This window comes from Serpula lacrymans (genome assembly GCF_000218685.1).
Source record: "Serpula lacrymans var. lacrymans S7.9 unplaced genomic scaffold SERLAscaffold_4, whole genome shotgun sequence".
In the NCBI taxonomy this organism is placed as follows: Eukaryota; Fungi; Basidiomycota; class Agaricomycetes; order Boletales; family Serpulaceae; genus Serpula; species Serpula lacrymans.
In genome coordinates this window covers 2,308,510-2,335,819 of record NW_006763293.1, presented here as the reverse complement: position 1 = coordinate 2,335,819, position 27,310 = coordinate 2,308,510, and the positions used below count along the sequence as shown (strand labels likewise).

General features: G+C 48.0%; 11 protein-coding genes across 11 annotated transcripts; 5 read left to right on the top strand and 6 right to left on the bottom strand.

The window, feature by feature from the left end:
- Positions 1 to 713: 713 nt before the first annotated feature.
- SERLADRAFT_406808 (uncharacterized protein) lies at positions 714 to 1,923 on the bottom strand (the record flags this gene model as incomplete). The annotated part of the gene is made up of 6 exons (XM_007315891.1): positions 714 to 747; positions 791 to 967; positions 1,105 to 1,205; positions 1,257 to 1,349; positions 1,495 to 1,710; positions 1,783 to 1,923. The coding sequence occupies 6 exons, from the start codon at positions 1,921 to 1,923 to the stop codon at positions 714 to 716; spliced, it is 762 nt and encodes a 253-aa protein (XP_007315953.1).
- A 473-nt stretch (positions 1,924 to 2,396) lies between these two features.
- Positions 2,397 to 4,142, top strand: SERLADRAFT_360421 (uncharacterized protein; the record flags this gene model as incomplete). The annotated part of the gene is made up of 3 exons (XM_007315890.1): positions 2,397 to 2,683; positions 2,744 to 2,853; positions 2,919 to 4,142. 3 exons carry the CDS (start codon positions 2,467 to 2,469, stop codon positions 3,774 to 3,776), a joined length of 1,185 nt encoding a protein of 394 aa, XP_007315952.1.
- On the bottom strand, positions 3,822 to 5,150 carry SERLADRAFT_406806 (uncharacterized protein; the record flags this gene model as incomplete). Its single annotated transcript, XM_007315889.1, has 4 exons — positions 3,822 to 4,401; positions 4,462 to 4,606; positions 4,668 to 4,925; positions 5,090 to 5,150. 4 exons carry the CDS (start codon positions 5,148 to 5,150, stop codon positions 3,822 to 3,824), a joined length of 1,044 nt encoding a protein of 347 aa, XP_007315951.1.
- Positions 5,151 to 5,291: 141 nt separating this feature from the next.
- Positions 5,292 to 6,949, bottom strand: SERLADRAFT_383507 (uncharacterized protein; the record flags this gene model as incomplete). Its single annotated transcript, XM_007315888.1, has 3 exons — positions 5,292 to 6,101; positions 6,159 to 6,397; positions 6,459 to 6,949. 3 exons carry the CDS (start codon positions 6,823 to 6,825, stop codon positions 5,580 to 5,582), a joined length of 1,128 nt encoding a protein of 375 aa, XP_007315950.1.
- A 24-nt stretch (positions 6,950 to 6,973) lies between these two features.
- SERLADRAFT_383505 (uncharacterized protein) lies at positions 6,974 to 7,346 on the bottom strand (the record flags this gene model as incomplete). Its single annotated transcript, XM_007315887.1, has 1 exon — positions 6,974 to 7,346. A coding segment is annotated over one exon (274 nt), but the record flags the coding sequence as incomplete, so codon positions are not given.
- A 1,461-nt stretch (positions 7,347 to 8,807) lies between these two features.
- On the bottom strand, positions 8,808 to 14,716 carry RIM15 (RIM15, signal transduction response regulator; the record flags this gene model as incomplete). Its single annotated transcript, XM_007315886.1, has 7 exons — positions 8,808 to 9,055; positions 9,114 to 9,152; positions 9,205 to 10,366; positions 10,424 to 10,940; positions 10,994 to 13,075; positions 13,137 to 14,181; positions 14,257 to 14,716. The coding sequence occupies 7 exons, from the start codon at positions 14,714 to 14,716 to the stop codon at positions 8,808 to 8,810; spliced, it is 5,553 nt and encodes a 1,850-aa protein (XP_007315948.1).
- A 1,177-nt stretch (positions 14,717 to 15,893) lies between these two features.
- On the top strand, positions 15,894 to 16,381 carry SERLADRAFT_383498 (uncharacterized protein; the record flags this gene model as incomplete). The annotated part of the gene is made up of 1 exon (XM_007315885.1): positions 15,894 to 16,381. The coding sequence occupies one exon, from the start codon at positions 15,941 to 15,943 to the stop codon at positions 16,211 to 16,213; it is 273 nt and encodes a 90-aa protein (XP_007315947.1).
- A 298-nt stretch (positions 16,382 to 16,679) lies between these two features.
- SERLADRAFT_461994 (uncharacterized protein) lies at positions 16,680 to 18,064 on the bottom strand (the record flags this gene model as incomplete). Its single annotated transcript, XM_007315884.1, has 6 exons — positions 16,680 to 16,964; positions 17,038 to 17,382; positions 17,445 to 17,526; positions 17,590 to 17,780; positions 17,830 to 17,869; positions 17,922 to 18,064. The coding sequence occupies 6 exons, from the start codon at positions 18,005 to 18,007 to the stop codon at positions 16,776 to 16,778; spliced, it is 933 nt and encodes a 310-aa protein (XP_007315946.1).
- Positions 18,065 to 18,172: 108 nt separating this feature from the next.
- SERLADRAFT_461993 (uncharacterized protein) lies at positions 18,173 to 20,257 on the top strand (the record flags this gene model as incomplete). Its single annotated transcript, XM_007315883.1, has 4 exons — positions 18,173 to 18,386; positions 18,448 to 19,129; positions 19,189 to 19,566; positions 19,627 to 20,257. 4 exons carry the CDS (start codon positions 18,184 to 18,186, stop codon positions 20,221 to 20,223), a joined length of 1,860 nt encoding a protein of 619 aa, XP_007315945.1.
- Positions 20,258 to 21,013: 756 nt separating this feature from the next.
- SERLADRAFT_461988 (uncharacterized protein) lies at positions 21,014 to 22,826 on the top strand (the record flags this gene model as incomplete). Its single annotated transcript, XM_007315882.1, has 10 exons — positions 21,014 to 21,153; positions 21,209 to 21,307; positions 21,358 to 21,399; positions 21,454 to 21,509; positions 21,561 to 21,658; positions 21,712 to 21,851; positions 21,904 to 22,204; positions 22,264 to 22,354; positions 22,417 to 22,450; positions 22,507 to 22,826. The coding sequence occupies 10 exons, from the start codon at positions 21,064 to 21,066 to the stop codon at positions 22,729 to 22,731; spliced, it is 1,176 nt and encodes a 391-aa protein (XP_007315944.1).
- Positions 22,827 to 23,097: 271 nt separating this feature from the next.
- Positions 23,098 to 26,892, top strand: SERLADRAFT_354988 (uncharacterized protein; the record flags this gene model as incomplete). Its single annotated transcript, XM_007315881.1, has 8 exons — positions 23,098 to 23,327; positions 23,389 to 23,542; positions 23,609 to 23,751; positions 23,809 to 23,961; positions 24,011 to 25,634; positions 25,687 to 25,951; positions 26,009 to 26,414; positions 26,476 to 26,892. 8 exons carry the CDS (start codon positions 23,098 to 23,100, stop codon positions 26,513 to 26,515), a joined length of 3,015 nt encoding a protein of 1,004 aa, XP_007315943.1.
- Positions 26,893 to 27,310: the final 418 nt, after the last annotated feature.

Sequence of the window (27,310 nt, the reverse complement as noted above, 5' to 3'; positions counted from 1 at the left end):
AGGAGATTATGTACGAGGTATATCGAACAATATTTGACATTAATATCGTCCAGTTGAACACCCAATTAGGCTTTCAACGAAGAATTGGATGCCATGTACAATGATGTCAATCTTCCTGAAGATGAGGCATGGACAAACATGACCACAGATTTACGACAGACGAAGGAGACAAGAAATGCTCTTAGTAGAGAAAATTCGTAAGTCTTCCTCTAGTATGGCTTTGTTGATGATGTTTACAGTTGCTATTTAGACAACTTAAACGACGCTTGGCCGAGATCGAATCAGAAAAAGAAGAGTAAGTAATACCACCGCTATTGGTACACGTACAGCTTCCCTGATCCTTTTCCCTCACAGATGGGGAGCTTTGCTAAAGGCTCACGGTCTTATCCCATAATCATCTGGGGTTGATTTGCTTGCCGATCTTGTTGTTATCTCTGTAGCATATATCTTGTTCTCGTATATTGCATATGATCCATCATCCACCATACTGGCATCTATGAAAAAAACATTTCAAAGATATTCTGCAGTCGCTGGAATTGCTTCAAAAACTACGTTGCTTTCGAGCACGCTCTTCTGCTAATCGGAGTAAGCGTTCTTTCTTCTGTGGCGACGAAGCAGTGCGATAAGGGGTGGCTGCTGCTGTCGAAGTCTCTGCTGGAGGTGTCCCAAGTGGTATATCGTCAGAAACAAGGCTTTGAATTTCTTCTACTGGTTCATTCGTGGGGCCTGAGGATGTCGAGCTTATATCTGGTGTTGAGCAAGTAGTAAGTTGGTTTTAAGCCGTCCTTACCTGTGATCATCTACAAAGTCTTCTTCGTTCTCTTCTTCACTTGAAGACACCCCACCGAGATGGTCTAGTTCACCCGCTCTTTTAGCCACGTCTAATAACTCATCCCATCGATCGTTCGGGGTGAGATGGACCAGTTCACAGTCGGCCATCGCGCTCGACAAATCGGACATTGAACATCTTCGGCATCACGATCAGATGCAGAAACCTTCATCAAACTAGGTAAACAATCGTTGCAGATGAGGTGTTGGCATGGGAGACTTAAGGATAGCATTGATTAGCTGGGAACACACGTGAAAGCCGCTGGCTTTTATCACCTTGAACATTTTTCGAGCTTCATCTCTTCGAGGCAGATGCGACACTCTTCATGTTCTTCCAGAACTGCTGCCAACATCAAATCTTGAAAACGTCGCGACAGCTAAACACATAAGAACACAAGGGTATCTTGAATTTCATGAAAGCCACTTACCTTCCTCATCTGATAAACTACGTCATCGTCGCTATCCGCCATCTCACCGCCTGTCAGTTCATTTGCCTCCTTTTTGACTTCTTTCTGTTGTAACTGGTGACAGTGTTCAGTCGTAGGGACTGTGATGATCGTGAATTCCAGTTACCCTTCGTATTTTTCGTCGGTTTCTATCTCGGTCCTGATAAGATAAGATAGGGATTTGCATTTCTAAGTGAGCACTAAATGAAAAACAGCGAACCCTCTTCAGACCCTGTATAATAACTCGCAAGCTATCCACCTGGTTCTTCAAATCAGTGTTGCTCTTGCCACCTCTCTTACCCTGTTTTGATTGAATGGACTCTTCTCTGTGATGTAGTCGTTCTAAATCACCTTTAAGTTTCCTGTTCCGCTCCTGAAGAGATTTTACTTGGGTCACAAGCTGCGTTACACAGGTCTGCACTGCGGACAGGTGGCCCTAACACCCCAAAAGGTGATAACCGAGTGTGAGTTTTATAGTTTAGCTGGCTATGGTAGAATTCAACTTCACCTGTAAATCCGTTTGACTCGTTTCATCCTCCGAGTCCGAGTTTTGTGGTTCCCCATTTACCGAGTCCACTTCACTGCTGGAACCATCGTCCACTCTTTTGCGTTTGTATGAAATTTTCCCAGCTGAACGCGTGGAGACCATTGAAACTATTACAAAAATTCGGATTAGGATGGTGGTAATGGGTCCAAATAGGTCCAGGTGATAGGAGTAATCGAAATCGGCCTGCAGTGTTTGTATAATGTGTGCAAGGGGGCTCGTAGTCGACTTGAAGTGCGTTTGTCAAAACAAATGCGATAACTCAGTTGAATGGCGGAAAGTTATCGCACAAACATTCGTATTTAAAAAACCAGGGCTCCATATAGTTTTGTTATACTAGTTTCATTTATCTGAGTGCCGTAAGCTTGAGGGCACCTCAGTATCAGTATGGTGATTGAATGTACGGTATATAAGGACATGATTCTGTATCCTTTCAACAAGTCCCTGTCGATTAGTGGTTAAATCGCCACGTTGTGGAAATCACAGGACCGTGGCGCCGCAGGTTCAATTCCTGCCAGGGACATCTTTTTGGCTTTCAAGCCTTCGATTTATTTTCCTGCCCAGTTTCTCGCGGACATGTCTTTTTTTGGAATATTTCAGTACTTATGACTGACAGTATATCTCAGTTGTTTTCCATCACTACTTTTTATGTCCGCAGGTCGTCGAGTTTTTTCTTCCCTGAACATCACGTTCCTTGGTACTGCCTCTGCCCAGCCGTCATCAACGCGAAACCATTCGTCTCTGGCGCTACGATTAGGCGGCGATGTCTGGTTATTTGATTGCGGCGAAGCAACTCAACATCAGATACAGAAGAGCACAGTGAGGATGGGGAAAATCGAAAAGATCTTTATCACTCATACACATGGTAAGTTTATAGACATAGTTTCTTTCACATCGCATCACGTCTAACGTTGTCAGTGTGAAGGTGACCATATCTTTGGCCTTCTACCTCTACTGGCAAGCCGTCTCAACGGTGCAGGTGGTGTAGCAGAAGGTGTAGATGATCCCAGAGCACAACTCTCCGATTTTAGCAATGTGAGTCTACAGTAGTAACCACCTCCCATTTCAACGTTCAACTCTAGCCATCATATCATCTACAGCCTTTCGAAATTTATGGCCCTTTGGGAACTCGTGCCTATGTTCGTAACGGACTCACGTACAGTCACACCTTGCTTGGATCTCCATATGTAGTCCACGAGTTGCGTTTCCCTTCTGATCCCCCTGACGGAGATTTCACTTCACTACCCCTACATGCCTCAGAATCTCCTCATGGCCGCAATATCTCACAAAGTGATGGCGTATGGCCGAGCGTATACGAGGATGATGCCGTTTCAGTCTCTGCAGCTCCTATCTTGCACTCTGTACCTTGTGTTGGCTACGTCGTTACTGAATCCCCTGTCCCTGGAAAAATGGATCCCAAGAAGTACATCCCTGCAATCAAACGAACGAAGACGCCCATGTCGGTAATGAGTCGTTTGCAGCAGGGAGAAAGCGTGGAGCTTGCTGATGGCACGGTCCTTCGAGGCCCACCTCGCAAACCTGGCCGAAAGCTTGTCATCTTAGGCGACACTTATGATCCATCGCCCATCGCAGGCTTGGCGTACAGGCCAGACCTGTTGGTGCATGAGGCAACAAATTCTCATTTACCTGAGCTTGATGTCAACACTAAGGCAGAAGATACCTTTGAGATAGTCGAAGCGCGAGCGAAATCCAGGGGCCATTCGACACCACAGAAGGCTGGAGCATTTGCTGCACGCATAGGAGCCAAAAAATTGGTGCTCAATCATTTTTCTTCAAGGTATGCGGGAAACGACGACGTTAATGCAGAGGCAAAGACCATTATGACAGCCATCGCGGGACTAGCTGGGAAAGAATATCAAGGAGAAATCGTGTGTGCTCGTGATTTTATGAGCTTTGATGTTGAATCTGTTCCCGATGTATCCCCTAATAATACATAACAGCTAGAACTGCAAAAACACATTTTTAAATATCGCAAGTAGCATCTAGTCCTCTGGAGGATCGGATAATGCACTACTAGAATCGCTTGCTTCACCCTCCTCCAGTTCTTCTCTGAATTTCTTTTTCCCTTTACCGGATTTGTGATCTTCTGCTACCTCCCCCATTTCGATATCGTCTTCATCGTCTTTTCTATTTTGACCTGCGGATGACCGAAGCCGACGTTGTGAGTCCGATGTAGTGGATGAACTGTGTGACCGCCCAAACATTGCCTTTGCGTTTAATACAGCAGACAGGGGAACGTCAACAGAGTCTTTATCCTCCCCGTCTTCCTTTTCGTCTACCTCGCCTACTTCTCCACCGTCATTGCCACTCTCGAGTTCGTTCCCTAAGCTTCCTTGCACGCCTGATTCAGTATCATCCATATCGGTGTTCTCTGGGGCGGGAGTAGCAGCTGGTGATGCCAGTCGAGAGGCTGCAGCCTCTTTATCCTTCCCCATTAAGCGCAACGAACCCAGATCCAGGACAATGCCATCTAGTGCTACTTTTTGACCCCGAATGGTACGATCCTGGGTCTCATGTTCTGTGCGAATAGCTGCCATGTCGTTCTCCAAAGCTTGTATAGACCTATGATTGATTCGTTTTCAGTATAAGCATAGCTTCGTAGTCCCATGAGACATCACATACTGCTCTAGCTCCTCTCTGCTTGGCAGTGTGTTGATCTTCTCTGCAATCAGGTCGTATTCCATCTTCCGCCGGCGTTCCATATGTGCATGCTCTAAAGAGGTTTTCAGTTGTTCTATCTGGCCGCGTAGTGACCCGTGTTCGTCCTCTGCAAACAGTGTGTATCATTATATGCGCGTAGAAGCATGTAAGAAAGGCATATAACTGACCTATCCTCTGTCTTTCTCTCTGATACTCCTCCACCTGGCGCGCCTCAGCCTCGCACACCATCATGCTCTTTTTCAACGACAACTGGAACGATGCCAATTCGACTAGAAAAGCCTCTCGAGCGTCCTCCGTAGTGCCACTCGGACTCGCATTCGTAGGTATGATAGGTGCATGTGCGACCGCCGTATAGTTGTGAAATTTCTTGACGACGCGACGAAGCGGTCGCTCATCGTTCGTTATTCGAGAATGGATAATGGCATCTAGAAAAGAGGAAAAAAGGGAGACGCGAGTTATTTTCTTTTCTCGAAAAACACCATTCCGAACTGCAAGTTCCTTGGGGTCAACGAGAGAACTAACATGCCTTCTTCTTCGATGGATAGTGAGGGCGTTATGGGTTGCTGTGTCGTTGAGGCTTGCATTGAACCGGTGGACATGCTAGAGGGAATTGAGTCCTTTGAGTTTGAGTTGGAAACACTGGCTGCCATGATAGCGTCAAGCTAGAAATATTGGTGGTGGCTTGGAAAGGTGGCTGGTACAGATAATGTGTGTGTAGGTTGTTGCAGTACAATGGGTCGAAGAAGAACGATGGTCCGGATTCTAATACTCGGACTCGGACTCCTAATAAGCCAGATAGGGACAACACCATGAAAACATTTATTTTGAATCAACAGACTAGAGAATATAATAATGTATACTGAAGAGTGGAATTGTACTATGATAGAGAAATATGGCATTGCATTGTATATAATTGGCGTAATTACTAGTAGATAAATGAGAGTAATCATCCGAGCTCGAGACAAGCCGCCAATTCTATCGAAAGTAAAGCACCTATTGAGGTGGCGAGTGATCACAACGCAGTAGCGAGTCCAGCAGAGCCCAGTTTCTGAAAGCAGCGTTACGCATCTTAAAATTCATTAGCCCCACTCGTCTGGTACGAACGGTGTGACGAGTTCATATATTTCTTCGTTCCCTCTCCCTTTCACTGGCTTATTCCTACCAACTTGAATGACTCTCTTGAACATCCCGCCCACTCCCCTCCGCGTAACCTCCTTATCATCAAGACTATTGACAGGCTCAGAATCATTCGGATAGCATGTGTCAATGTAATTTGCGAGTTTACGCAATCCACTCGAGCTGTCGTTCGCTGCCTTTCGTGAATCCTGCACAGCAGACTGTAGATACATAGCCAAGTTGGGAAAGTTAATTGGTAGTGTTGGATATGGCGTGGAGTTCGTTGATGGAATAACATAGTATTTTGCCATGGGGGATTCAGCACCATCACGTAGGAGCGTGGGCAGTGACGATAGCGTATAAGAATATGGCAATACGCTGACATCACCGTTCGTATATTTGTGTGCATTGTTGGTATTTGGAGGGCACGGATAATCGGTCGTTAGGTAAAGAACCGTTCGCCAGTCCGACGAAGAGTGGTGAACCTTGTTTCGTTAGACTTGTCAGATGAGCGCTCGTAAGGAGATAGACTTGGATATCACCTTTACGAACTGGACGACTATCCGTAGCTTAAGCTCGTGCTTTGCCACAGTGATCGCCTCCAACGTTGGCTCAATCCTCGTCCCACTCAACCTCGCCATCAATTTCAACATCTGCCGCCAGCTTGGTGCCTGCAAGTGTAGGGCTGGGTATTTGCCATATGGAAGGGTGATAAGGTTGGGCATGGACCCTGACATCTGTGTTAAGACGGTGGAGATGGCAGGAGGCGTAAATGCCAAGGCTGTCAATGTGACCAAGTGAGTTACTGCATTTGATAAACAATAGCTGGAAGCAAAACGTACAAATTCCCAGTAACAGGTCTGGTTCCACGTAATGATTAGCAGAGAGGCTGGGAGTAGGGCGAGCATTACTAGTAAAGTAATCCTCCTCGGCATCCTCATCGAGCGGGTCCAAGGAAACGGCGCTGTTAGCTGAAGTCGGAGGAAGCGCTGGTGTATTTTGAGGTGATCTGCTAGATGACTCAGCGAAGCTCGATCGAGCTGATGAAGTACCATCAGAGGTCACGGTAGCAGATGAATGCGGGCGTGGTAGGACGACAGGTGGTTCCGGTGTAGGAATGCGTGGTCTAAACGAGCTGTACGATGCCATAGTCCGGAGAGGTGGGCGTGAAGACTCGCTTGACCGCGAGGACTCGAGAGAGGCGGTCATCGACGCTGAAGATCTCCCAGCTAGTGTAGAAGGTCTACTGTTGCTAAGTACCTTGGATACCACTTCATTGTATAAAGGAAGATTTGGTGTTGGGGTGTCGCTGCGATCTTGCGCAGGGGTAGGAGAGGCTCCGTCAGAACGAGACGGTCCCTCTTGTGATGAAGGTTCGTCAGTAGCAGCTTGTTCATCTTCAAAGTTTATGGAACCTGTTGGTGTCACGAGATGTAGCCAGCTTTCGCCTTCTGGAGGATGTGGAGGGGTGACGACCGGGCTCAGACGCTGTGCATGTGATGGTCCCGATGATCTGCGTGATTGCGAGGGAGAACCATCATTGCTCCTCGGGGAAGAAGAACGATGTGAATACGTAGAAGTGTACAATCGAGATTCCTCTAAAGCCTTTGCCAGCTCTTCCTCCTCCTGAGCAATCATGAGCTCCTCACGCCTTCGGGCCTCTGAGGCAGACACTGCCATGGCCAACGCGATGTCTCCTTCATCGACCGGGGGAGAAGGACTCTGCGTTGCTCGACTGGAGGGTCCCGCAACGGGACCCGGTATAGACTGCGGGTACAATGGAATCTTGGGGGGAAGCGCTGGCGCGATCGGGGGTTTTGGCGGAATAGGTGGTGCTGGGGGAGCGAGAGACCTAGGCTTGACTGGTAATGGGGGAGGGGGGGTAGTCGGATACTGTTGCGTATAAAAATAATCGCCATAGAACGAGGTGCGGGCAGGGGAAGGAACCAGAGTAGATGTCAGATTATAGGAGGGAGTCGATGAGTGCAAGAGCAACGCAGATCCAGTATCGAGACTACGATTTCGATACCGTCCTGGGGTGAGGACGGCGGGAACAGAATGAAGGGCGCTTGGATGGGCGGCAGGAGAAGCAGAAGCATGCATTGATGAGTATGGTGGGCCTTGAACTGTAGTGTGGCGATATATAGAGGATGTGGGATGTCTCTGTTCCTGATTCTGTGCCCTGTTGGTTTGAGGCGTCCAGTGTGCTGTGTGTAACCAAAAATCAGATAGCAACAGAGAGGACAACCGAGTTAATGGGATCAACGAACCTGAGTGATTATACGAGTGCATTATGTGCTATGGCTGTGATATTAGAAAAACAAAGTGTATAGGAAAATAGAAATGCAAAAGGCCACTGGCAGTTGTTCTGTATATAGGTGTGATCGGTCCTCGAGCTTCGTGGGTTGTATTTCGAGCACACTTGGGCGTATTTGGCTGGTAATGCAGCTTTCAGAGTCTGTGGGAGGACGTGGTTTTGTAGAACGCAGCTGTGAGAGAAAACGCGGAAGAGTCGTGCTAAGGGACTACCAAGGGTCACTTTCGTGTCATCGACGGGCGTCCCTATACTCCGGCCTGACGTTAACTAAGCGCTCTTTGTCGTCACAAGTATCAAGTATTCCTGGCTGAATGTGCCCAGAGTCTTACAATCGATCGTAATATCCCATATATGTCCTAGCACAGACATAGTACATCCTCGATTATTATCATCAGCAACACGTTTGGCACCATAGTGAACGGACAAATAGACATCAAGTAGCCGAACTCTGAGGACCGCCCAGGAAAACACCACCAGCAACCCGCCATCAACACTCAAGAGTAACCGTCAGCAGCTTTGTCACTTGGGCGCTCCACCATATCAAACCTTACATTTGGGGCCTGGATCATCTGCTTTTCCAGCACCTCTGTCCACGATAGATCATAGATCATTGTCATGCATGATATACAAGCCGAGGCTCGTGCTAACTGTTATAGCACAGTACTTAGGTCTAGCGTACAATGCGAAACAAGAATAGATGCTGGAAACTCGTACTATGCTGATGGGGGATGTTTGTGTTGAACTATATGGTGAAAGTAAGGAGAAGTGGCGATGGAGGGCATAGTGGATCATTGCAAACACAAAGAAAGAAAAAATGATAACGAAACGAGAGCAGACAACTAAAACACGACACAATGAACGAAAAGATTTTGGATCACGAGGCACGAGCAGAAGTAATTTTGGCCGCAAGAGAAACACCTCGCACAGTAGACGTCTTGAATCCTAGCTTCCGCATCACAGCCAACAAATCTGCACGCTGAAGAGGTTTGGTGAGGGAAGCGGCAAATATGTTACTGAGATCGTTGGCATCCACGCCACTGTAGGCGCTCACGGCGATAATAGGCGAATTCGTATTCTTACTATTGGTGCTCTTAATATACCGAGCAGCGCTTTCACCATCCACTAGTAGTACAGACCAGATCAGCTACAAGAAGCAAGTAATATGACGAAAATAACTCACAGACTGGCATGTGCAAGTCCATCAGGATACAATCAAATTCTATGAGACTATCAGTGATTATTCAGAGAACTGTTTTCAAAGAGCTACTCACTGATATCTCCCATAGCCACACTGATAGCCTCCGACCCGTCTGCGACTACAACACAGCGGCATCCAAGGCGAATCAACAAAGTCTCCAATATCTTCGCTGTGATGGGGTTATCTTCTGCGAGCAGGCATGTAACGGCACGATCACTAGGGTCCGGTCCCTTCCGCAGATCAATGGAATGGACTGATGAAGGCGGTGTAACTTCATACTGGCCGGAGCCTTGACTTGCAGATGGAGGCCAGTTTTCAGAGCTAGAACCATCTCCGGCACTAGATACTGAAGCTGTCCGTAGGCGACTAGGCATAGAATTCCTACGTTCGCCGTTATCTAAATGATTGAGCTTGAACCGCTCAACTGCACCAAACTCGGAAGGTTTACGAGCATGGCTGGCCGTACTACCTGGAGTAGAAGGTGGAAGGCTGGCTCGAGAAGGAGACGACGCCAGAGAAGATGTGGAAGTGGCTGGAGAAGGAGGATTGGTGGACATTGTCTTCTGATCCAATGAAGTAGTCACGACGCTGGGGGGTTTCTTGATTCTCTGAGAAACACTTCGCTTCCGTGAATGCATATTTGTCGGGTCCGACAAAGTGTGAGTCATGGGCACAAGCTGGTCCGTTTTCAATTTACGGATTACATCGTCATTGGCTTGCTTGAGAATGGGTAAATTCTTAAAGCTGAAGGAGCCGAAATCATCGCCTGCAGGCGATGAGGCGGCATCACGGTTGTTCGCAACAGGAATGGGGTGGGCGGATGGCAAAGCAGTCAAGTTGGGGCTGTCCGTGGCCGACTGGCTGGAAAGCGCAAGTTGATCATCGTCATGGAATAGCTGTGGTATGGCTCCACGAGGATCGAAGTAGTCAGTCGACTCGGGATCGGTGACTTGAGGAATAAATGCGGCCTCGGTAGTGGTGACCTTGTCCCACTCTATACCCTCGAAGAACGGATGAGCTCTAACCTCCTCAGCCCCGTTGGCTCCCAGACGAGTGCCTACGTCGATGGTCATCAATCTCTGCATGAAATCGCGCGCTTCGTCAGAGAATTCGACCCAGTCTTCGTGCCACTCAATCTGCCCAGAGAGGATATTTTCGAACACTTTCTCCGGGGTCTCGGCGTGAAATGGAGGAATGCCATAAAGGAACTCGTAAGTTATGACCCCCAGCGCCCACTATATCGTAAACGTTAGCACTTCATGACAAATGAACAAGAAAAACATTCAACCGACCCAGTCTACAGATGCATCATCTCCACGAAGACCCAGAATAGTTTCCGGCGCAAGATAATCCGGTGTCCCAACGAACTTCTGCTCGCCAGGAGGAGTGCCACCACCCGAGTGAGACCGCAAGTCCGTGGTTAACTCCGTCGCAAAAGATGGCAGAGGGCTATCGCCCGTCTTGGTGTTGCGCCGAGGGAGGAAGTTGGACAGCGACTCCGAGCCACTGGACTCCCCAACATCATCTGTGAGAAGTTGATAAGGCGACGTCCCTACACGAGGCACCGAATGCGTTCGCTGATTAAAATACGAAGCCCCACCTAGTATCTCCGCTGAGAGCAGCGGAGAAGAGAGGTACGCTGAGTCGATGGATGGTGGCCGTGAACGGGAATCATATCTCGTCCGCGGTCGTAGACCCATTTGACCCTCGCGAGTTTGACGACCAAGAAGACCGATCCTGCTCAAACCGAAATCGGTGAGCTTGAGGTGACCATGCTGATCAATAAGCAAGTTATCAGGTTTGAGGTCACTGTATAGACAAAACGTGAGTGAAAATCAATCTGGAATCAGTAAACGACATACCGGTGAACAACACCACGTTGATGTAGATACTCGAGACCGAGCACTACTTCAGCAATGTAATTTTTCGTCCATTCCTCGGGTAAAGAGCCCAGTGTCTTTATGAGCGCAGCACAGTCACCACCATTAAGGTACTCCATAACCAAGTATAAATTCTCCTTGCTTTGAAAAGTGAAGTAGAGCTTCGCAACAAACGGCGATTCAGCCTGTTTCATGAGAATCATGCGTTCGGCTTTGACATTGGTGATCTGATTCTTCGCTATCATGTCGGCCTTTTTCAAAACCTTGATCGCATAGTAGTCGCCAGTAACTTTCTTCTTCGCAAGGAACACAGAGCCAAATGCACCTTTGCTGATCGGCTTGATAATGTCAAAGTCTTTGATCGACGTGGGTGTCGACCTTGATAACGGTGCAGCGGAAGGCAACCGGGGAGATAGTGGGGCACTCGAATTTGCTGAGTTGGGTAGGTTTGTATTGCAAGGGCTGAGAATCGGATTAGCGGTAGAATGTCGCCGATGCCCTCGCCGTGTAGTTGGAGCATCTCGAGGGGAAATCATAGGAGACATAGGCGGAGTGACAAGAAATTTCGGCTCGAGCAGGTTACCAGCAGATCGTCGTGTCTTAATCGTGGTAGGAGGTGCGTCAAGATCCATATGGGGGGGTTGCTCATCTGGTGAAGGGGAAGCCATGATAGGAGCAGCTAGAGCAAGAGGGGAAGAAACTGAGGATGGAGTGGAGGATCGTGTAGGCATCTTGTTGACTAATTGCCAGGACGCAGGAGGGATAAAAGCTGGCACGGACATTGGTGCTGCTAAACGACTATCATTCGACGAGGAACATGGGACTGGAGAAGAAGAAGCCATGGGGGTCGGCTCCGATGATAACATCTCTGCACTCGAAGATTCATCAGCCTCGGAGACCCTGAGCAGTTGATCTTCTTTTCCTCTATCGTATTTATCCGTGGCTCCTAACATTTGATTTCCGATTTCCTCGCCAACATCGCTGTCACTTTCATCGCTATCATCCTCGTCTTCAAGGTTCGCCAAGGCCTGTTCTACCTTCTCCTGCCATTCGTGCCAGATCTTCTCCGAATACCGAATGGTGTTCTGCATTCGTACTACATTGTCTATCTTCTGCCTCATCACACGTTCAGCGTCCTCCGCGAGCTGAGATAGTGCAGGATCTTCAATAGTAGGCTTGCACCAGGTACGTATCCGTGAAACCTTGCTCTCAGAGCTGGGTGACAGAAGTCGCTGTCGTTCGATAGGCTCCTTTGCTTCCTCCTCTTTCAACGAGGGCATTGAAACCTCCGAGGCCACTTGTAGTACGTCTTCGAGCTGCTCTAATAGCCGACGTTGCATCTTCTTTACACCCATCCGCTGCATCTTGTTGCTCCTGAAAAGTTGTAATGGGCTTGACATCCCCGGGGAGGTAGACGGTGTGAAAATAGGCATGCCACGATATTCAGGAACGATCGCAGGAGTAGCTTGCTCAACAGCAACAGACAAATCGCGAATAGTGTTTCTCAACTCGCCAATAGACTCGTTACACTCTGCGATTTCAGCCTCCAGACGATGCACCTCCGCACATGTTTCGCTGTGTTTCTCAAAGTACCACTGGGGGATCTGGCATTCGCAGATTCGGCAAAGAATGAGGTCTGTGCAGATGGGCTGACTGAATGGGAAGGGTGTAGTAGGCTCAGTGATGGCGCGTTCGGCAAGAGGCTTTGTGACCACCTCCTCAACAGCAGGTTCATCTCCGATATCGCCTGGCTCAAGTATAATCGAAGGGGAAGGATACTCGTACCGTGGAGGAGCGATAGGCTTAACAACCCACATAGTATGAGATGCCTGACCGTCCTCCCGGTCAACCATGAGCATACCTTTACCTTCCATCTGCTGATAGAGGACGCCTGCTGTCGAGACATCCCGGTCACCGTCAGGTTCTATTTGCAATTTGAAGCGAACTTCAACCGTGTGTGAGTCATCCCGCTGCAAGCGTTGTGTTGCTTCCCTAAAGACAGCCCAATCCGAAGCTGAGAGAAGATGTGAGATCCGTGTTCCAGCTAATTCTGCAGGTTCCGACCTGGTGAATGAAATACTACCGTCAGACTTACGCATATATAATACGCACAGCATTGACTTACCCAACCACAACCCGCCATGCGTAATTGATCCAAATGAAGTGATCCCCGTCCAAGCTCAGCTCCATCACGATGTTCTGATTCTGTGCAGTCTCGGCTTGCAATCGGAGTCTCTCGGTAGCCAGAACGCGAGCAGATTCATTGTGTTCAATGATCTTATGTGCTGCCCTTGAGTGTGGCTCGGGTGAAGTGGACGTAGTCAGATCTTTCATAGCTTCATCCCTGGAACGTCTGCCTTGGCTGGTAGGTCTCATCAAGCGTAGCCTGTTCTCATCATCTGTAGTCATACGGAGAGCATTTTCGTCGTATCGATGTCGAGCAGTCGGAGTGGGAGCAGGTCCCGACTCATCTGCAGGTTTCATGACAAACATAAGCGGCTCATCCAGCTCGTCGTCGTTATCATCGAAGTTCCAGAACTGCTTCTCCGCCTCCCACCACTCAACGACACGACTCAAACTTGCAACTGCAAGAAGAACCTGCACGTACCAATTACGACCGTGCCAGTCAGGATGATCATCCCATGCTTTACCGATACCTTGGACTCGCTGGACGAGCGACTCACAAATTTTAGGTTGAGCAGTGAGCTGAGCGGTGGACATCTCAGCAACGTCTGTCGCAACGCCAATAAGTTCGTAGAGGGTGGTCATGATGGGATCGATAGGATCATCAACGAGGATACGGGAGGAACGGCGATTTGCTGCTTGGACAGGGGGAGCAGCGTCAGAGAAGCTACTGTGGGTGGTTGCAGGCGGAAGTGGGGATCGAGAGCGAGACGTGGAACGAGAACTTTGCCCTGAACGCATAGGGCGCGTAGGGATGTGAATTGTACGGGACAGTCTGCGGGAAGATAGACTCTGACTTGGCCATGCCGTGGGAGCGATAGCACCGGACTGCCTGCGTGGACTAGTTGAATCGGATAAGGTTGCTGTTGATATGACTGGGCTGGGTACAGCACTACCGCCGGAAGCAGTGTTGGCGTGTAGGGGCTTCTCCCATGGAAGAGTATTCTGTCGACGTAGAGATGGGCTAAAAGATGATGAATTGGACGCTGTAAGAAGGCCAGGGGAAGAGGCCCGATGTGTCAGAGGAGGAGATTTTGAAGGGTCTTGCAGTGGAAACGCACGTTGTCGACTATGACGGCCCTCTGGCTCTGCCTCGTAGCCACTGTCAGAATACTCATCGGCCTGAGATATAGGTCTAACATCTGGAGGTTGAAAGATGAAAGCCTCTCGCAAAGGCTCGGCATCGCCGTACTGAGAATCACGATCTGACTCCCTTTCCCGCTCGCGATATTCGCGTTCGAATTCCCGTTCGTGGTCGTTCTCTCTCAGACGCTCCTCAAAAAATGTGGTGATATTGTTGATGACCCTTCGCAGTTCCTTGTCGCAGTCTGCCTTTGCTGTCTTGAGACGACGAGTGACATGTCGCCTGACGAAAGGCATAGAGACGGTGTTTGAACCCGAACCATAGTTGCTCTGGGAGCCGCTGTTTGATGTCTGGGAGACGAGAGGTAATACAGTCTCTGTAGCGAAGACGAGAGGGTTTGGGGCCTGTCGACGGAGGATATGAGGGGAATCAGCCATGTTGGTGTCGAGAGGGGGAAACGGAGGGGTCTGGGGATGCAGAATAGCGATAGTAGAAAGATAGGACTAGGAGAGACGATTCAAGGACCACACTCTGGGAATAAAATAGACGAATACGTGATAAGAAAAGAGAAGAATGGGTCAAGGGAACATGAGGGATTTGTGAAGAACCAGGAGGACGTGGTGATGGAAGTGAAAGGCAACGCTGGTTATGGGACCAGGCAGAGGCGACCACAGGGAAATGGCCACAAAAAGTCGATAAACCCGATACTCTAGACCCAAATATTATTTAATATTCAATATTGCGTAATCACATATATAGCCAGGGCAGCCTTTTGGGTGCCGCTCTCACAACGCCTCCGCCATCAAATATTACTCATACAGAGGCATTTCGTCAGCTCCTGTGTACCTGTATACCATCATCCTGTGGACGGAACTTGGCTGACGTTTTCTGCTTTTCGATAGCGTAAAGGCCTGCGATGGGTAACCTAGCAGATATCGTCTGCAGTGACCGGGGTCATGTTGTGGCGGATACAATCTGCGCTCGGGGAATCTCCGCTGGGAAAGTTCAGAACACGAGGCAAATCTTCTCCTTGCTTTGATCTGCCTAGTAGAGCGTGCTTTCAAATCTTCCAACAACAGAGCTATTCCTTACACGATCTAGGCAGCGCATCAGAGCAGACAGTGCGGCTCGACGGGAATTGACTTGGTAGCAAAAAACGAAGTTGGTTATCCATTTGTACCACTGTAAGCACAGTACACAAGAAACAGGAATTTACCAACTGCACTCTGACCCAAACAACCGCCACCAGCGCTACCGGATCCTATATCGTAGGACATGTTCTCAGCCTTACGCTCTTTCGCATGCCGTCCCATTCGCACAAAACCATCTGTACCCGTATCAGCGAGATTCGTGTCTAATGCCCCACCTAAGTCGGACGCGAAGACGTTGAACGACATTCTGGACGAAGCCGCGAAGAAAACTGAGCTTGAGCGATGTCAGTCCTACAGGCTTTCATGTTGTTGACCATTGCTAAAGTCGTCGTGTAGCGGCAGCCGCAAACTTGGATCACTTATGGAAACAGCAGGGCGAGCGAAAGAAATTCACCGCTGGGATGGTACGTTGTGTAGATCTACTTCTCTATGCAACGCAGCTCAACTCTACCCATCAAGTTTACCCGACCACATTATTTCACCCGTGACCATCGTTACAAGAAAACTCCCATGAGACCTAAACCTGCTCTTGTGGGCCCAGGACGTCGTGAAGCTCGCCGTCAAGACGTCTTCTATCAGCTGGGTATCGACCCACTTCATGAAAGCCAAAATGCTGCTCTCCTCTCTGCATTTGTAACAGAAATGGGCAAGATACGGCCCCGCACGCAGACAGGACTAACGACGAAGACTCAACGGAGGTTAGGCAAAGCGATCCGCAGGGCAAAAATGATGGGAGTCATCCCCTGGCTAAGTAGAGCAAGAACAGGACACTGGCAACGGTGATGATAATTTCTTTTCACGCTCTAGAAGTTGGAGTATTTTACATATATTTTTTTGCTGCCATCACCCTGAGTGGAGTAGTTTGGATACTTCGTCGATTGTTCGCGCGAAATTTCGCCAATGGTAATCAAATTTTGGGGCTGAGGACCACTGAGGTTACGCCCAAAGTCATTTGACTATAGCTTCCCACTTCGCTTTCTGAGGTTAAGGATCTCTTCCGTTCATTTGCGACGAGGTGGCAAGGGTCCTCGCCACTTTGCACAAATTGAAAACCCAGCGGACGAAGATGTTTTCTCATCTGGAAGAGGACGGCACCCTGAAAGATGACATACTGTTACTGTAACAATTCCGGTCAATAATAATGCTATCAATCACACGACTCCTCATTCAGTCGAGAATTTATGAACAGAAGACCTTGAACCCCATATCATCTGCTCACTAAGCCGAGTATCCGACGCCCATCGTCTGTTTATGAACGCAGATTCCCACTATCCTTTGCACAGGTACACAAAGACAGAAAGGAAATGCAGATTATCTAGTTACAGTAAAAGGACAGGACCAAACTTTATAGTTCAGCAAGGAGCATGGTACCCAAATTCTGAATGACTTGATCACCCATGGCTTTCTCAACCGCTTCCTCCAAGTGTCGCTTTGGGTCTTGCTTGCCCACATGGCGTGTTTTCAACTGCTGGGCTGTCAATGTGGACTCTTCTTGGACAGATTTATTATAAGATTCAGACAATGTGAGCATCGACTAGTAGGGGTAAGTGTGTCAGGGTCAGCACATGAGTGGAAAACGCTATAAAGATGAAAAGAAGTCCACGGACCTTGATAGCCTTCTCGTTGCTCTCCTTATGGACATTGAAGTCCCGCAGTTTCAAGCCCTCTGTCCAGTTCCTCTTGTGCAAGTTCATCAACATTGATTGCTCAAGTTCTGTCTTGCGGTAGTTCACTGCAATCGAGTAATAGTGTCTGTTCAAACCGTGAATGAGGGCTTGGATCGACGGCTTGTTAATGTGTCCGATGTTCGATGTCGTCTGCCGTGGCTCCCTACCGATGATGACTGTCTGCTGATCGATCAAGCGGAAAGCGTCAATTACAACCTTTCCTTTCACAGACTGAATGGGGTCAATGACCACGGCGACAGAGCGGGATTGTAGAGACTCGAAAGACTAAGGAGATTTTAAAAAAAAGATCAGGTGACGTCCTCACGGAAGAAAGGGCTGATGTATACTTGTTGTGTATTTATATCCACACTGGACAGCCAGCAGCCAAAACCTGGATGTGAATGATACCACCCCACTACCATCTCAGGACTGTCATTCCCAGAGACTTTCATTAAGCCCTAAACATATAGAAGGAAATGCTATGATCCTTACCGTCCTGTTTGCTTCAACATGTCCACCATCTTGGTTTGGAATACGTGATCCACAGATTCGACGGTTACAGTCGTCCCAGATTGCGGCATGGCGAAGACATCGATAACTTGTACGGTGTATTCGTCTATGAATTCCCCAAGCATAAGACCCATAACCTCCATCGGGACACCCGCTCGACCATGTTTAAGCATCTTATGGGAATATTGAGCATACCTATATGTAGAGAGCATGATAACTCACTTTAAGAAGAGCTAATGAAGATATGTGTATAACCTCTCCACTGCGAGAGCCAAATGAGCATATGCAGACAAGGTAACAACAGTAAGAGTTACTTGTCAGGTACGCTCCCATCACCTCGACCTCGCGGTCCTTGGCGCTGTTGCGCCTGGCTAATCATTTGAGAATAATCTTGATCCATATTGTAATCCTAGTAGCAGTATTTTGCAGAGAACTGTGGTACGTATATCGCTGACGCGTTCACGGTCTTGCGCGTGATATTTGCTATTGTTGTTCAGCAGCTTTCAGAAAATACAGATACAAATACCAGTTTAATGGAGTCATCTTCCCAATCGGGACCATTCCCTATGGTCCGCGATGCCAACCAGTGAGCTTTCGGATGCACTCAACCCACACGTCGTACAAACACGGTCACGACCCTCCAACGCCTCCCCGCTGTACTCAGATAGCCTCCAACCTGTCATACAAAGACCACAGCAATATGTTCCCCATAGGAGTGAGTTAGAACTTGCGATTTCAGAGCCTCCGCCACAGGCTGCTGCCCCTCCATCATCTCCTCAGTAAGTTTGTTTAGGCTTCTTATCCGAAAGTTATCTTGGATATTTACAGAAAACTATGAAGCAATACCGTTGCACGCTCTCGAAATGTTAATTCGGGGGGTGTCCACGCTGTACAGGAACTCCTTCGACTTTTAACGAGCACCAAGGAAGCTCAGGAGATAGAGCGCAAGCGTAGAGTTGCTTGGGAACAAGAGCAGGAAGCAAAGTATGCGCTGAAGCAGGCAGAAATGGAGCGTCGAATGCTTGAAATGCGCCAAGAGATCGCCTCACTGAAGTCCGTCATAGGCACTCATGGCCCAACATCATCATTCACAACTCCTAGCAACTCGGCAGCTGTATCACAATCCAGTTTTTCACCTCCAACAGTAGAGCAGCAACCCACGCCAAGCACATCACCCCGTCCTACCCCAGTCTCTGTGACGAACTCGAGCTTCCAGGCGCATTTAGCCAGTGTCTCGTCAGCACAGCCGTCGACCAGCCGATTTCAAAGTGTTCATCCAGATGACAATGTGTCAGAGGCTAATGCTATGGAGCTCCATGCTCTGTCGCCGTCATTCTCACCTCCAGCGAGGTTCATAAGTGTCGATCCTTCCTCATCGCGCCAAGGTGGTGCGTCAAGCGCCAGGAAGAGACAAACTCCCGCGAGTGACGAGGAAGAGAGCAGTGACTCTAGCTCTGGTACACCCCCTGTACGCCCATTAAAGCGTAGAAGTCACCACGATACGCGATGTCTAACAATTCAGGTGAATAAGTTGAGCCATACTTCACTACACAGGACAGCTATTAAAAGTTTAATCTACAGCATGCTATGCGCAATCACATTTTGCGTGTTATGCAGGTCGAATCGGACAAAGAACTACCAGACAGCCATCCTGAAGGTACCTCACTTGGCTCTAACGATCCCGTTCGCTTTGTCTGGGACAAAACGCCAAAGCAATCAGTCCATAACGGGCGCATGAAGGCACGTGTCCTGAAAGACCTCAAAATCAATCGCACGTTATATAAGCACGTACCGGACAAAGAATTCAACAAGAAATCACTAGACTCTGTATTCGACCAAGCATTCGTAACCCTTAGGCAGAAGTTCAAGGCTCAAAGGGACGCTTCCATTGCTCAAATTCAAAGACAACGAGAAGATGCGAAGTCAATGAAAGCTAGAAGGCTAAGCAGAAAAAAGGGCGTGCGTATGATATTCTTATCATGTACTGTCAAAGTCTTGTTCTGAACGCAGTCTATATAGAAACTGACCAATCGATCAGAAGCGCGAAACAGACTAGAGGCGTTCGAACATATAACATTCGACGGAGCTTTTCAAGTCGAATGCATGTCTTCTGAAGAATCAGAGGCTGAAGAAGACGCTCTGGGAAACCGCTCCATATTTTTGCGTGTCCGTGGGTTTCCGTGGCGGAGCACCCGCCTACAGCGATTCTTCGACATGCTTGATGAAGAGGAGACCTTTGATAAGACCCTAAAACCCAAACGTGGTACTGGAAGGAAAGAACGTTGCGCAGGTCCAATGAAGGACGGTTTCCTCCTTCCTCCAAAAGGTGTCGCGAATTGGATGATTAGTAGAAGATGGATGAATCAGATGCGGATATCACAATGCGACGTCTTGGACCTTCTGAGGGACGCTGTAATAGATCCCCCTGGGTTCGACTGGAATCAGTTCCGGGCGCTTGGAGACGAGAGCGAGGACGAGATTCAGAACCACATGGGACATGCGAGCGGAATGCAGGACTCGGCCCAACTGTATAACCTTCATTCTGAAATTACTACCAGCACACCTACGACCCTTAGTAGCTCTTCTTTGCATAATGCTCTAGCACCCATATCATAGCATATTTTTCCTTTAAATTTATCAAAGCCCATTAGTTCAATTGGTGAATCCTGATGAGTCTTCGTCGACTTGGGCAATGACCCCTTACGAATCACTGGTAAGTCCATAGGCTCATATCACATGGTGGGCGCTAAACGTGAAATGGCACCGAAATAAATAGTACCGATCTTGGTGAAATTTGATTACTTGATCACGATGACTCTTGGCAACGTCCTGCATCTTCATCTTCTGATCGTGGACCTCAATGTGTAGTTAAATCGGTGTCTGTAAGAGCTTGGCTAATGCGCGTCCTATAACTTGACATTCTTTATCTGAAGTCAGAGAGCACCAAAGATGGGGTGATAGTCCAAGCCAAGGCGGTTTGATGATATCTCAGCAATAGATTCCCAGGTAAAGTTTCACCTACAATTCTTTGCTATCATTCTGGAAAGGTAGAAATTCTCTTTGTAAACGGGCTGACTTTCCCCATTCGCAGATGACATCAATACCGGGCCCATTGCCCCACCAGATCCGGTCGCAGAATATGCCACTTGACATGTATTATGTCCGCCTGACACCACACCATTACTGAATTGCTGAATTGGGCCTGAGTGATATTGGCTGCAGCATTATTATTCTGTGTCGGATTTATGAATCACCCTTCGAATGTATAATGCTGTCACCGACATACCGTCAGCTGACCGCGGTGTGGTCACTGTGCCCAGTGATAGCATCATGCTGTTTTATGCGTTTTGATGTCCAGGGTTCCGAGTGGATCGTATTTAGGCTAGAGGAATATTGACTATTTTTTGGACTCTTCTTTTGTCGATAGGGAATCATTGTTCATCTGACGGCGGCATCATGATGGTCAAATTTTGGCTCCCTACACTCCTAACTGCCTCAGTCTTGAGCGTAGTGAGCTGTTCCCCGGCGTCGCCTTGGACAGAAGATGTATGTACCTCTAGTAACTGTGCCTTCCGAATACCTAATCACAACCCTTGTTTAGCCTCTGAAACACATCGAGCTCGAGGCTCCAGATGGTTCATTCAAGGCACACTTCATGGCCCGAGGTGCAACTACCACCAATTTCTGGGTCAAGGACAAGGTATGTGAGTTTCATCGACAGAGTCAACACCGGCATTGAAATCAAATTAGTATGGTCAATTCCGAGACATCATCCTTGGATTCGATAATCATGTGGGTTTTCTGTAACATGCGAAACATGGGTTGTTCATTTTGATTTCGGGACAGACGGACTACGCGACTGACGCCCTTGGACATCCGTACTTTGGCCCTGTTGTAGGAAGGTAATTGGAAATGTTAATGCGATGACAAAGCGGATGCTGAACTTGTGTTAGATATGCCAATCGAATCAGGAATGGTACTTTCACCATCCCAATCTCCAAAGACGCATCTGGCCCCAACAAGTTTCATGTACCTGAGAATGAGAATAATGGTAAGGCCACCCTCCAATTTTTCTCCTTTTCGTTCCTTGATTTTCCTTCGAAGGTACTGATACTCTTCACGGGGGATTGATTGGCTATGATCGCCGCAACTGGACTGTCGTCGAGCAGACGAAACACACCGTGACATTCTCACTTCTGGATCCTGATGGCTTCCAAGGCTTCCCGGGTACTGTTCACACAATGGTATTGGATTGAGGTATTTTATCACGTTCTGTACTCATAGGGGGATATACAGGTCACGTATACCTTGATGAATGGCGGTGCCTGGAATATTAAGATGCACTCCGTCGCTGATGCAGAGACGCCCATCATGCTCAGTTGTCACCAATACTGGAACTTGGAGGCTTATAATGAAACGCAAGACTTGACTGGTCATTACGCCCATATCCCTTCTTCGCAGATCATAGCAACAAATGGTTTACTCATTCCTAACGGCTCTTATGTCAATATTACGGGGACGCCGGCCGATTTTAACACGCCAAAGTCAATTGGTGACAGCATCAATGCTACGGCGCCTTATGAATTCTGTGGAACTGGTAGGTGGTTATTGGAAGGGGTTTATGAGATATAGCCTAACATATGATTGTCCTGGCAGGTTGCGCCGGATTTGACAATTGTTTCATCTATGATAACAAGAATACAAGTGCGCCAGATTTCTCCTTGTGGAGCGTGAACTCTGGAATCAGGTAAGAAGACGTACAAATCAGTCGTGGGTTATATTAATCAGCTGAAACCGTACTTCTGATAGATTTGATGCATGGACAAACCAGCCTGCTCTCCAAGTAAGGAACTAGCTTCGATATTATGTATGTTCAAAAAGGACTAACGACGATACTAGCTCTACGCTTGCAATGGAATCTACAATGCTAGTCTACCCATCCCAAGAAAGCAAGATCAGGGTGGACCATCTTCGTACTATCAGGATCACTCATGCGTTGTGATCGAACAAGAGTCATACATCGACGCGATCAACAACCCGGAGTATGATGCTAACCAGATTTATGGACCTGGACGTGACTATGTCTGGGAGTCGACTTATGTCTTCTCTGTCATGAAAGACTAAACCGATGTTGTTGGCTTCAATCTGTATTCTTACCGCTAAATACGCCATAATTGATTATCTATATGTGATTTATTTTATATCTTCATCGCGTTGAGCTTACCACATGGTGACTGTTATGGCTTGGACTTGCGAGTACGATCATGATGGCTTGCACTGGGATAGGAGAAACTTCCCACGACGACACAGCGCGGCTCAGCCACAGGCCCAACCTGTTCCTCTATATACGTATACCGCACCAAAGAAAATGTGCCCAGTATCGAAATAACCTGCGGTATCTTCAGCTGGTACTCACACTCTCCTGCTCATTTCTAGTCTTACCATCCAATCCTTCATCTATTTCTTTCTCTTTTCCCCAACACACCCACCATGCATCTCTTTACACCCAATCACGTGCACTTAATTGCTGCATGTTATCCTCCCTCTTCTTCTCTGTTGACTGCTGGCCCAGAGTATCGCCCAAATGCACAGGAGGTTTCTAGACTTACCTATTATGCTGCAAACCGCCCCGGAAAAATAAATAAACTTGGCAGCGAGCTCGAAAAGCGCGTTAGAACTGAGTGTACTAAAGCGCAGTCAGGGAATGTTCGTGTCAGAGCGTGCGTCTATTGTGCTTACTTTGAATCCAGAGTACCTTTTGACATCATATCTCTTCCAAAGACTTCTTCTTATCACGCTTTCTATCATACGAGCGCTGACCACAGAATGTCGCCGCGACATTTCCCTCCTCTCTCCCTCTATCGTCGCGTGTATCAGGATAACAGTTGATGCACTCTCTTCGGACTTGGAGGTTTGTGCTAGAGCTGCCAGTGTGGTGCGTGTCTTCTCTTATAGCTGTACAGTGTTTTGTGATATAGTATCGACGTCTTGCCTTGCCTAGTTTACTGCTTGGTGCACTTACACGGACGGCCACGTGATTGGCTCAGACGCAACGTTAACAGAGAATTATATATCTATCCTCCGCAAATTTTCCTCTCAAAGCATAATAGAGATAAAGTCAGTTGATCATGAGCTAACAAACCGGTAAGAAGCAATACCACTTTGATTCAGACACAGGCTGACTTTGTCACTTCTCACCAGTACTCGTATGGTTGGACTAACTGCTCTTACCGGTGCAGTAAACTCAGAAGCACTGTATAGCTCGTCCAGTCAATTCAAGCCACAAGTGACCTCGATCATTCACCCCCTATTGTTTCATTTACTCAACGCCGACTTGTCCACTCTTGACGACAGGTAAAATCAGACTCTTTCGCTTCAGTACGTTGTTCTGACGCATTCATAGAGCAAAAGTCATAAAAGAGAATCCGTCATCGCCTTACTTGGCCGAATTTCGAACACGTCCTCCTCTAGAGAGACGTGCAGCATCTATACATCTACATGTTGACGGAGAAAGTGGCCCTTCTTCCGGTGATGTGCTAGAGTCATGCCTTCGAGCATTTTCGCACCTCTTGCAACATTCCAATGGTGGTCAAATTAGTCATATAATGCTTGCAGCATTTGAAAGTCTGGATGCACTAAAAGGTTGGGAGCGTCTAGAACAATGCCGCTGGTTTGCCCAGAAAACTTGTGAATGGACGCAATATCAGTATCGCTATGCTGTGCCATCGCAGCTTGTCGAACGTCTACTTTCCACACAGGACCTGCCCGTCTCAACACCGCAACAAAGCACTTTGGCGGCAATGGTGACGACTGTGTTTACATCTCCAGTGCCCCTCGTAAATCTATCTACATCCGACATTGTCTCAAACCTCACCACGCTGGTCTCTCGTCGCGTCGGTGTTGACCCCGAGGATGCTTTACTACCTGCTTTGATAGAGTGCATCGCATCATTAGGAACTCACGTTTATTACTCTGACCAAATCCAAGACCTAGCAGGCGACCTAATTGGCAAAATTGTTGCAATAGAAACACAGGGTCTGTCAGGTCGAGATAGGAGTCGCAATGATAAAAGCCGTGGTCAGGCAATAAGGTGTTTACTGGCAGGTTTATTAGGCCTAATGCAGGCCGCTGACAACCACGAGCATGTGGAACGCAGCGACGAAAAGGAACAGAGCTGCGCCCAGGATGGATCGGATCTTCCAAGGAAAACTGTTGGCGTACCATCTCAAGATCCACATACAAGAATCTCTAACAGGACTAGAATCTCCCCAGAATTATGGCACGATACTCTGAGCCTCTTTTGCGACCGAGATTACGCTGTGCGGAACGACTATGCCAACGCATTCATCTCTTATTTGAGCAATGAAGTCCCAAAACGTGGTGAAAACACTGCCATTCAACGTTTGACAGAAGGCAGCCACGGTCACCAGGCCAGTAGCATTAATATGCTGCTCTTCGGTGACTCCACTACTAGGTCGTTACGTGCTGTTCATGCCTACCTGTATACGCTCGCTACTGCGTCTTCTCTGGAGCTCGTTGTCAGTCCATCACCGTCCCCAGTGTGTTCTGCTTCAGGAGATGGGCCTGTTATCAATATTCTCCCCACTACTCCCGACACTGGTTCCGGCTTGCAATTAAATGGTTCTGACAGCCGTGGCTCTCCACCAACTTCACAGGTATCTGAACGACGGTCTACAGCGACCACGGCGAGATCTCGAAAAGCATCGACCACTCAGCGGTTGCTAGAAAGCACCCCCAGCATAATATCTTCATCTACCTGTGCATCGCTTTCAGATTATGCACTTATCCTCCACGTGATGACTGTAGTGCAAAACCAAACACCAATTCGTGGGCTTTTGACTGGTCTCCCTATGGTGCTTGCATTGCATGGAGCAACCCAGATACAGGACGGTGCAGATGCAGGAAGTGTACAGCGTTCAAAGGTCATCAGAGAGCTGTTGACACGAGTTTGGCTAGCGATAGGCCAGGTGTGGGATTGCAAAGAACTGGTGGATTTGGCTGAGAAGGTATTTCCTTACCCACGATTTAGCTTTTAAACATGATTTCGATTTTATATAGGCATTGTCGTGCATGCCGGAACCCTCAATGCTGCCGTCTCGTACTCATGTTGAGGCTGATATTCTTTCACTACGAGAACAAGTTCCATTCCCACCTGTGGAGCCAGACACAATAGTCACAACGTCGTGGCAAGGTGTAGATGCTGAGGAAGCCCTTTCTTTGATCGTGTCTGCACGTGCAACTCAGGAGGCCACTGGACTTGACCGACAGGGCCTTCTTCGCCGATTTTCAGCCAAGTGGTCCGCGGAGTCCGCTCTCAAGGATTGTATGTTTCATGTTGTTTCCTTCAGCTCTGCTCGTTTTGACTTGTGAAACACATTAGCTGTCGAACCACAAACTAACAACCGCGCTCACTTGGGAGAAGGGATTTCGCCTCTGCTGAGGATTTCGCCTGCTTTCATGGCCATTGATAATCTCTCTCTTCAAAGCCTTACGCGTTCCGTTCGCGGTGTAGGTGTTACGGACCTGAGGGAGGCTCTCGAGGGGCGCGGCAATGCTTCCAATCCAGCCCTTGTCAGGCCACCTTCGGTTTCGACTCTCGATCATACCTCATTTGACCTGGGTGCGAACAGGCTAGCTTTGACTCGATCTAAGTCGAGAGGCAAGCGACGGGCCGTCACCGCGGGTGCAGGCGATGTCCGAGATGTCTTGAATAAGCTAGGTATAGGAAAGCAGAATGGGGCTTCCCTTCTCAAAGCGTCTTTCCCTCCATATCGTTCCGATCAACGGTAAGGACTTGAAGCGCATATAACCTGAGACCATCAACTTACGAGATACTTTTCTATTCAGGACATCTCCGAGGTCGCCCCTTCCACCTTATCATACCTAAGATGATTGTCCAGTCATTCCCACTTTTCTTCGTACTATTTTATTGCCGACATAATATTTATCGTCTATCATCATCACATGTAGATTCTAACTGGATTTTGCAATTTTGGACTCATAGTCACTCACTTCCTTCCGGACCTTTTGCTTTCACTAACAGATATGATCCTTCGTCTCGCTTCTTCCTCCTTTTCTGCCCAATAAGCTATCTCTTTTTGTGACTTGGGGTGGGTGCTAAGATGTGTTCCTTTCTGGAACCAAAAGGTCAGCAGATGGAAGAAATAGGAATCACTTGACAGCCTCACACTTAAACCCTGCAATAGACCTTCGTATATCGTTGATTGTTTGGTCGCCTTTGCAATCGAATCAGCAATTGCGTCAGTGTGATGAATGATCAATTTTGTCAACTCTGTTCGAAATCGTAACAGACTGTGAAAGTTAGTACACTTGTCACCTGGGTAAAACAAGTTACTTACTTGGCGAAGATCATGGTCTCTTCATCCTGTTCCGTCAATATCACGAACGAATTGAACATGGTAATATATCTGTTACATATCTAGGAACAAACGTCAGAATCGGACACCAGAACCAAAGAACAGGACCCCTACACTCGAAACGGAAGCATCAGTTGTTGAAACAGCTCTACTGAAGTAGCTGCCGGTTGATCCGTCAGCCAACTTCTTCACTGATTCGATATGTTCAGACATGGCCTTTTGAAATACAGGCCACATTTGCAAACGCAGGGTAAATAGAAACGTCTCTAATGGTGGACAGTCGCGCCTCTGTACCTCCGCGACGA